The following is a 9896-nucleotide window of genomic DNA, read 5'->3' on the forward strand; positions in this document are numbered from 1 at the left end:
ATTATAGTGGCCTCTTCCAGCCTCATTCTGTGCATGTGCATAAATAAAAATAAATCTAGGAAAAATTACAAAGGAAGATAAGAAAGCAAGCTCGGCATAACAACTGGGGCATGACTCCTGAGAGATTTCAATAATTCAGGTGTTTGCCAGGACTTTCTCAACAAAAAAGGATGGAAAGGAAGCAAGTTTTTATGCTATGCTTCAGCCCTCCAAGGAAGCAGAAAGGGCAGCAAACGAACAGAGGAGAGAATTGACAGTCACAAACTGCAAGTTTAGGTCTTTAAATTATATCCAGACACACACACAAATCCACTTCTGTGAACTGAAAATAAGGAGTATGACATACAAAAAAAAAAGAAGTTGCTTAAAAAGGGGTTAAGAGGAAATCAGAGACAATGAAAATGCAGTCTGCACCCCAGCAGAAATCTGAATATGTTTTATTTGGAATAGTGGAGAGATCAAAGTGGCTAAAGCAAGAATTAAACAGAATGAAACAGAAACAAGGAATTAAGAATTTTTTTAAGGAAAAAAAATAGTCTTGGATCAACAGACATAATTGGACAGAATTATCCAAACACTCTGAAGCCCAAGAAATTTAAAGCAACAAGGCAAATCTAATCCACCAGGCTTGAAGCTTGGGAGGCATACGGGCAAAGTAGCTAGATGGAATAAGACTTGAAACATTTTGTATGCTATGGAGGTAAGAGATTCGAAAAGCCAATAAAAAGGCTCAAATGAAGACAGACAGTTTCATCTCTACATCACCACACATCCCATCAGTATTTAATGATTGCTGGGAGTCAAGCTAGCACTACTGGGAAGAGATTCACTCCACAAGCATGCACATCGAAAAAGAAAGAGGAAAACGGCAGAACAGGAGAAAAAGAGGCATTAAAGAGACTGCAATTAAAGGCTTTTCCTAAACATGATCTCCCAGAAACACTGGCCAGCTCTTGGTTTTAGCATCCTTCAGTGTTTGTCCACTATTTTGGATAAGGCCTCAATGCAATACTACACAACTTTCTTCTTGGACCTTTCCCTAAGGAGTAACAGCAACGCAATAACTTTCTCACATTTACAGATTATGAGAAATGTGAGACGGATCGGATCAGAGCCCAGACCTCTCAGTGGACATTGGATTTCTTAACAGACTTATTTTACTGCCACAATAGAATCTTCTTTCCCCACCCCTTCAAAAAAACCACTCGCAGTGATACTTCCAAAATGATGCAGATGCTGAATTTATATTTGTCTGACACTCTGGTTTGTTGTCCCAGTGACCCCCGCCCTGCCCTGGGCATCGGGCAGCAAGTTCACCTCCCCTCATGTCACTTCCAAGCTCTCTCTGCCTCAGTTTCCTCCGTTCCCTGAACCCCAGCTGCACATCAGCTTTCTGTGGTCCAAATTGATGCAGCTGCCTGTTATATACTGCCCTTCTAATCCCTTTGTGGAAGCCTAATGACAAATCAGATGTAGGTCCTGAAAAAACAGGATACAAACCCCACTTGGCAGCACGAATGACAATCATAGGTCCCAACAGGCAGAGTAATCTGGGCAAAGTGGCAAATTATGCAGCCACAGACCTGAAAAAATCCAAGGGATCCTGATAGAACAGATCAGAGAAAGTTAAATCTTTTAAATATATTGTTACAAATAGGCAGCACTGTTTAAGTTTTTCAGGTTATGCTTTTTTGCAGGTCTTCCTCAGCAATCACAAGGACAACGAAGTCTTATTTTTTCATTGAAACCTTTCTCCTTTTCTGCTAATATATGCCCTAATTCAGCAGAGGCCTAAAGAACTGGTTGTCTTTGCAAGTACTCCAGAATACACGAAAACATCCTGAGAACAAAGATGGGGAGGAAGAAATTGAAATAAACACACTTGTTAAAGCAAAGTGGTTTTGTTTCCATTTTTAAAGAACATTATTCAAAGGTCTACTTAAGACATTACATGGTATTTTTCATCACTACACAAACCAAATCTTTGTAATGCTGTAAACCACTGTGACTTAGTTTCAGAAGTCAAACTTGTGCAGTTCTGCTATAGTAACTGTTTCCAGATGGAGAAGACAAAAATCAGTTCAAGAGAGGCGCTAGAAGTAACTATAAACTGAATAATAAAGTGTCAACTGTATTGCAGAAGTCACAAATTACACTGCTAGCAGAAGTATTAATGGGAGATAAAATAACTGTCCAAACAAATTTTCTTCCAAGTTTGAATGAAAGGAAAAATTCTCCACCTCCTCTCCAGAAGCCTCCAAAATGCATTTATAATCTTGCCTTGGCAGTAAAAGAATGTAAAAAGTAACAGGACACTGCTCACCCCTCCATCAGATCCTCCCAAGGACAGTCCCCTCTCTGCTATTCTGCAGGCAAAACAATAATCTCAGATGAGAACTGAAGTCTGATACTTGATCCTTAAATGTCATTATTTACAACATGTAACTCTTCAGTATTCTTTGATGCATCAGAAAACCTCATTAAGAGAAGCTGCCATTTATTTGAAACAAATCTTGCAGCCTGTCATGAAAAAGTATCTACATTACAGAACATTTCTGAATTTGTAGCCTCCTTCCATAAACCCCCAAAAGACCCCTAAAACCCCTCATCTTTCAAATACATTCTGGCCAAGCAAGATTAAACATAAAAACCACACAGATCTTGATTCTTCGGGGCAGTACAAATAAAACTGTGCAATGCAGAAATGCTGCATGAAGATCAGCAGCCCGGCTGAATTTGAAATCAGTGGCCGGCCTGAGAAGGGAGCAAAGCACTTCCACCTGGAGCATCAGCGATACTCTCCACTTGCATGATTATCAAGTGCAAATCACACTCAAAGAGGCTGATAACTTTTCTAACTGCACCATTTGACAATGTCCCCTATTATTTGATTAAAACTCAGCACTTCGTGTTCATAGAGGACTAGAGGGTCAGCACCAGCTCAATTACCCAGAAACGGACTCAGCTGAAAAGAGGTTTCTGTTGTTTTCTTCATTTTTTAGAGGCCAAATGGAACGGGATTTAATTCATTTTCCTTGTTTTATTTTCCTCTACAACTCTCATGCCCCACAGAGCTAGGCAGACTATGAGAATGAACTGCCTCCACTACAGCAAAAATGCTAAATGGCTTGGAAAAAAAAGGTTTTAACCAGTTTAACCCACCCTCCTTCAGCTAATGAGCTTTGTGCTGCACCTTAAACACTAGCACAGTGTCATTAAATTAAGTGCCCAAAGTTAAAAGAGCTAAAAGAAAAATTACCTACGGATCCTTTCAGCTTCTTCCCTTGTGATCACTGCATCGGTCACACCTCTTCCACACTTTCTAGGAGTGCACCCTGGAACACAAAGAGGAAGAAAAATAAGAAAAGGACACCTTTCCAAAAAGGTTCAAACCAGATCTATAATGTTTTTCTACTCCCCTTTCATATTCACACCATTCAGAAGGGATAAACGGCAATCTCAGATTATTTCAGATCACTCAAACTACAATGACGTTCCGTCTCCATTTTGATGTGTTTGGGCGCAGGCAGAGAGAAGACAAACCAGCCAATGTCACCGCTGCTCCTGCACAGATTCGAGTCCCCAGGACTCATCTAAGCCACATCACTTATCCCGCGACAGCTGCTTGGTGCAATTCCCCTGAGTTCTAGACATTCTTTCCTTGCTTGGGAGAAGCCCCTTGTTTGACACATTTAAATGGAAGTCAAAGGCACTCACAGCAAGCCGACTGTTCCAACACAGATCCAAATCAGGAAACCAACTGGATTACAACCCAGATAATTCATTGCGTTTTCTGACTACCCAGCAACAATTCACTGAAGTTGGCTCAAGATTTAGCCTCCTGGAGGTGTACAGTAAGTTATTTGAAGATGATCTAGGAAACTAGCAGTCCCAAATAATGCTAGAGATTACATTCTTGAGCATCGATTTATCAGTGCCAGTACAGAACCCAGCACTGCGACACGGAGCGAGAACCACTGCTCCCCAGCTCACTTATCTCCTTTCGACCCTGTGGGCTAAAGAAACGAGCAGAATCAAAACACACCATTCAGCAGAGACTGTAGTGCCTTGATATAATAAAAAGCACCAAAAAAAAGTTTAAAATTCTGGCAGAAACCCAAAGGTGCTTTGCATATTAAAGAACACCACTTTGCAATACAGCACCAGCCCCAAAAGTACAGAATTCAAACCAACGATAACCCACATGGGGTCTGTAGGTAGCAAGTTCTTCTTAATCACAAATTTGGGAGGGGAGGGAGTGGAGAGAGATGGAGCTTCTGTGCCATGTTTCAGGCACATTGTGAATATCTCCTCTGTAACTAGAAAGGCTAGGTGCAGTTTTTGGGGAAATTCTTGCATTTTTCAATCCGAGTTCCAGGAACCAACAATTTGCAAGTTAAACAGCACAGATCTTGCAATAAAAATGCAAGCACTGGAAATGCCACGTTCCTTTGGAGAATATCACCATACAGTTCTGCAAAGCAACAAGTAGTAACCGGCAAACACCGCAAGTTTTCTTGTCTGCCCTAACAAAGACATATACATTTTATGTTGCTGTGCCGTAAAGGTCCCATCGTACATTCAGCAGCGGCAGATTAACATCAGTTACTTCTGAACGCCAGACTGAAGAGCGGCTCAGAAGCCAAGTGACAGGGATGAGACATCTCTGCCTTCAGGCTCGCAAACACTCACCCAAAGAGTCAGACAGATGGCTGAGGCAGTAACAGCTTCCAGCACCCAATTTTAAACTCAGACACATGTGGAAAAAAAAAAAAAACCAAAACCCAGCCAAAGAGCAACCAATTTGAGTTCCCAAAACTGAGGGGAAAAAAAAAAACCACAACTTACCAGACATTTAGTTAATAACCATAAGATCCACTCAAAGATTTTCAGAATAATCAATCACAAATCACATAACATATACTCCACACTGTACCGAACATTCTGTTGGGTATAAAGATGCCAAGAACTTTATGAAGCATAAGTCTGGATGTTGGCAGTACACTTTTTTATACTGCCATTACAAAACAAGATTAAAAAAGGCTGAGGTAACAGGCTGATAGAAAAATGAGTCTGAGAGAAAGCAGAACACAGTAAAACAAGGAAGCTCTCCCTAGCTAACAGAGACAAGGGGAATGACTTTCCTTCTGCCATTGAAAAGGTCTCTTTAATGCTTGAAAGACAAAGAAAATTGTCTTATAGATGAGGGAAAGCTGATGTTCAAGGACAGAAGAGGTGAGGAAGAGTAAATTCAAAGGAGAATTTCAATACTCCAGGACAAACCTGTCTAAATAGTTTTCTTTGTACGACACTCTGCAAAAAGGACATTAACCAAGATTTCTGATTTCACAAGAGATTTGTGCTCTCTATTTCTAGCTGCAAACTAGAGCACAGATATCATCCTTTTGGAAAGGCTGGGACCAGATTTTGCAAAACTACAGGGTTACCTAGGACAACTGTTCCATGTCTAGGGTCTCTGACAGACAAGTGGCAGAGACAGCACTGGAATCAGGACATGTTCTGAAGGCAACAGCAGAAGCTTTTCCAAACTGGGAAGAAAAACAAGAAAAAGACAGTCCAGTGTAAAGTCAGTCAGTTACCAACAGTAAGGCACAAACGCCGGATGAAAGCTAAAGAAAAAACGGTAGAGTCTGTCTGTTTGAAAACAATTTTAGCATTAAAAAACATGTCATCTTTGTCTAAGAGACCACAGCACATGGGAGCACTGAAGTGTTAAAAGCACACTTGGAGAACCTGCACACAGGAGAAATTTAGTGTTACCAAGTAGCTTCCACAAATTTTTGCCTACTAGACACAAACCCATTCACTTACTAGATAAGGCTTTGGATTCAAGAGTTGTATTTTTTCGATCAAGGTAAAAGAGGAACATACCAAAACACGACTACTCCCTGTGGTCCCTGGATGTAACACGGGGGTCCAAGTGCCTAAACTGCAGCTTTGTCTTCTACGTAGAGTGGTACTTGGCCAAGAACCATGTACTGCCAAGACTGGGATGATTCTCAAGAGATAAAAGCCCCATCATGATGCTCCCCTAATGTGATCCAACCCAAAGCAGGACAAGGCAAAGATTTATCAGATGCCATCCCCATAACCACACCAGCAGTGTGGCTGCTGGACCTTTTCCCCCACTGCTCACAGGCTTCTCTGCTTTCCACATCCACTGACCCAGTCTTTGGAAAAGCATCTTGAAGTTGTCTCCTGGGCAGTGATCACGGATGCTTTGTACAGTGACATAACGTGTCAACACATAGAAGAGACTACACAGAAGTTTTAAGTAGTTCACCATGTCTCGAGACAGCAGAAATAGCCAAGATCTGGCCGCAGGGTTTGAACGCTCACAGAACACCACATCTTCTGCAAATGCAATAAGTTAAGTGCTTGGCCTCTGAAAAATAATGCATTTGATTTCTGGATGAAGCATGTTTATTGGCAGGCAGTGCTGCTGAAATAAAACCACTGCTCTGTGACACCAGCCACCGTATCACTTGAAGCAAACTAGAAGCTCAGTGGCGCTAGTTCAGTTTGACGCAGGCACAGGTGCATAAATAAAAAGCTCATCTTAGCTGTGGAAACTCCACAGCTGAGCATCAGACACCAAGTGCTGATAGGAATGTGCCTCCTTCTGACACAGAGCCAGCAGCTGTGGATATCAAGCCAGACTAAAGACAGAATGAAATGCTACTGAGTGATAGGAAGCTATTTCCAACAAAGCAACTCAAGTTCCGGCGCTGAATCCAGTTTGGCAGGGAACCATGATCCACATTTACTGCCTCCCTAAGCGACCAGTAACAGCCAGGCTGAGCAAGGAGCCGGCTTTGCCAGGACAGCAAGGCTCAGCAGCCCTCCACTACCCTCTTGCGGCACTGAGCAGGAGACGGGAGTTGAAAAACAAGAGCAAAATTTATTATCCCAGCACGGCTGCAATTAACCACTTAACAAAACAGATGCTCACACATTTCTAATGCCACTGACCTCTTTCTGAACGCATAGTACAGGCGACACATGGAAAAACACCTGCTAAAAACCAAAATCAATCACATAAGTTAAGCAGCAGCAAGCAAACATCTAATTAGAAAGCTGGAACATAAACTCAGAGTTTTTGCTTATAGTAACTATGAAAAGTTAAAACCGAATGTGTGTCTTCATGTGCCCAGACAGAAAATCCCCACACTGAGGAAGCCTCCTTGCTGGTAGCTTCCTGACAGCAGCTTTCTTTGCCTCAATAACATTTGGGATGAACCCTCCAAAACCCTATCAAGATGCTACAATAGCAGCACTGAGGAAAAACCATCTGACCACAGACTACACAAACTTCTGGTTTCTGTTAGAAGCCTTTCAACCAACAGCACCAGGACCAGCCACCTGAAGAGGACAGGGGAAGTCATCTCCACATCTTTGGGGCGCGACATCCAGGCTGCAGTTTGACAAACATTTTCTACCAGAACTGTCACTGGAAGAAATTTAGATGTCATACAACAGCCCAGGTTGGAAGGTGCCTCAAAAGATCACCTGGTCCAGCCTTTCATGGGAAAGAGAGTCTGGATGAGATCGTCCAACACCCTGTCCAACCACATCTTGAAATCCTCCAGTCACAGAGGCTCTGCTACATCACTGGGGAGGCTGTTCCAGTGATTGACTGTTTTCTCTGTAAAAAACTTCTTTCTTACACCAAGATGAAACCTTGCCCAGTGCAACTTGTACCCATTGCCCCTCACCTTCTCCATGTGGCTCCTTGTGAAGAAGGGCCTCTATCTACTTAGTAGCTGCCCTTTAATATTGGAATACTGTGACGTGGTCCCCCCAAGCCTTCCCTCCTCCAGGGAACAAAGACCCAACTCCTTCAGTCTTCATCATAAGGCAGGTTCTCCAGCCTTTTGGTCATCTTTGTTCTTCCTCAGCTCCAAGCAGCTTCCTCCAGCCCCCATACTGCCTCCAGCTTTGTGTCAGCAAGTCTTTTGCCAGACACATAATGAAGCTGATAAGACAACTGATTTAGCTGAAAACTAATCTAAAAAAAAAAAATTCTTAGATGCAATACAGCTAGACATGCAGGTAGGCTGACAAAAAGCAAGAGCAGAGCTGCTCTCTGGCGGCAGTACCAGCTCAAAATATTCATCAAGACACACTTTGCAAATCTGAAAGAGAATACCAGCATAGCTACTCTATGCAAACTGCAAGTTTGACTCTCACTGCTCTTCATCAGAGAAGGTGAAAAGCTTCCATTTCTCAAGAAGATCCAACATCAACACTCCAAATAAATAAGTGCCAGGGGAAACAAATACCAATTTGACAGAAAATAGGCTCAGCTGGAAGACAAAGACAGAGGAGAAGAGCTTTGCAGGCAGCATTAAAAGCTGCCAGCGCACACACATCTCAAAAGCGGCATATCAGAAAATGGCATTTGTGCCATTACCACATGCCAGCAGCACAGACAATATCCTAAATCAGTTCCATTCCTTACTCTGAATGGTATTTACCAGTAACTAACTCACCCACAATCCTATTACAGGCATCAGGGTACGAAAAGACACTAGAAACAGATGTAGCAAAAGGTTTATTTCACACAGCCTAACCAAAGCAGTTTCAGAAGAGAATTATGTAGGAACACAGAAAAACCTCTCAGGTGCAACAACTTCTGCGCTGGCCCAAGGGGCACGAATGTTTGGAGATTTAAACAATACACACAGTGACCAGGTGTTTGCAGAAAAACAGGAGTTGCATAGTGCATGTTTAGTCAAACAGACTTAGAGCAGTCGGCTGTTACGGTCCTCTGAAAACTGCTTCATCCCACTTCAGACATCCCTCCCCAAATACCTTCAAACCTCTTGTGGCTGTCGTAGTCCTCAGAGCAGGGGACCTCGATGAACGTGTCCCGCAGGCTGTCACCGCGACGGGCCAGCACCTCCGTCACGCCGTCCTCGTTCCGCAGGCAGCTCCAGCTCAGGAAACCGCCGGCGGCAGCGGCCGAGGAGACGAGGAACGCGGCCTTGAGCCACCTCCGCGGCCAGTCCTGCCGGGCTCTGCTCTTCTTGGCACTGCGGAGGGAACAGTCGCAGTCACACGCGAGCACCAGCGCTGAGGAGCCCGTACCCCGGCTGACCCCCCGTTTTGCGCACCCACATGCATAAACACACACAGATTTTATCCCTCTTCTGAAGAGAAGCCACTAAATTAACGTACACTGTGATTCAGTTATAAAAGACGCATCCATCATGAACCGGTTGACGTGGTAAATGCTTTCTGACCACCTGCAAAACGAGGGGATATTTTTCAAGTTTTAGATCCTTCTGCCTGACAAGAGCGAGACAGAAGATTCAGTAGCACATTGCTTAGAGGCAGAGTGCCTAGTTTATAATTAACTAATAATTAATAGATGCATTGTAAGTAAGAAACTAAACAATTATAACTGACATCATCAATTATTTCTTAGTACAGATGTAATGCACGTCAAAACTTTCAAAAATTGTAACGCGTATGTAATAATTATGTGACTATAAGCAACGCAAGAGCATCCAGTGTTTGGAGCGCTTATGGAGGATGACCCCCAGTGTTCCCCAGCGCTGATAAAATAAAGACCACGTTTAACAGCAGAACCGACTCCGCTGCTCAGTTTATTTCTCCGTGTCCCTTCCCCGCCCGGAGGTTCCAGGCCGCTCCCCTCAGCCCGCCGGGCCCGGGCGCCGCCGCTGCCCGCGGGAGGTGCCGGCGGTGGCCGCAGCCCCCGGGCCGGCCCGCTCGGGTACCTGCAGTGGCGGCGGCCCCCGCGCTCCGGCCCCGCCGCCGTCCCGCCGCTCTCGGGGCCCCGCGGCCCCGCCCGCCGCTGCGGAGCCATCGCGCCCACCGGCACAGAGCGATGCGCTCGGCCCGCCTCGCCA

At 44.1% G+C, this 9896-nt stretch overlaps 1 protein-coding gene across 1 annotated transcript in view; it reads right to left on the reverse strand.

Annotated features, from left to right (window-relative positions):
- The window catches only part of OGFOD3 (2-oxoglutarate and iron dependent oxygenase domain containing 3), a 39195-nt gene extending 29339 nt beyond the window's left edge, over positions 1-9856 (reverse strand). The window contains exons 1-4 of the mRNA XM_065647690.1: positions 9765-9856; positions 8836-9056; positions 3260-3335; positions 2324-2366 (exon numbers count right to left, since the gene is read on the reverse strand). Of these exons, the coding sequence (XP_065503762.1) occupies positions 2324-2366; positions 3260-3335; positions 8836-9056; positions 9765-9853 (429 nt within the window). The 5' untranslated portion in view covers positions 9854-9856. The remainder of the gene's footprint in view (positions 1-2323; positions 2367-3259; positions 3336-8835; positions 9057-9764) is intronic.
- Positions 9857-9896: the final 40 nt, after the last annotated feature.

The sequence above is a fragment of the Caloenas nicobarica genome, chromosome 18 (assembly GCF_036013445.1).
Source record: "Caloenas nicobarica isolate bCalNic1 chromosome 18, bCalNic1.hap1, whole genome shotgun sequence".
In the NCBI taxonomy this organism is placed as follows: domain Eukaryota; kingdom Metazoa; phylum Chordata; class Aves; order Columbiformes; family Columbidae; genus Caloenas; species Caloenas nicobarica.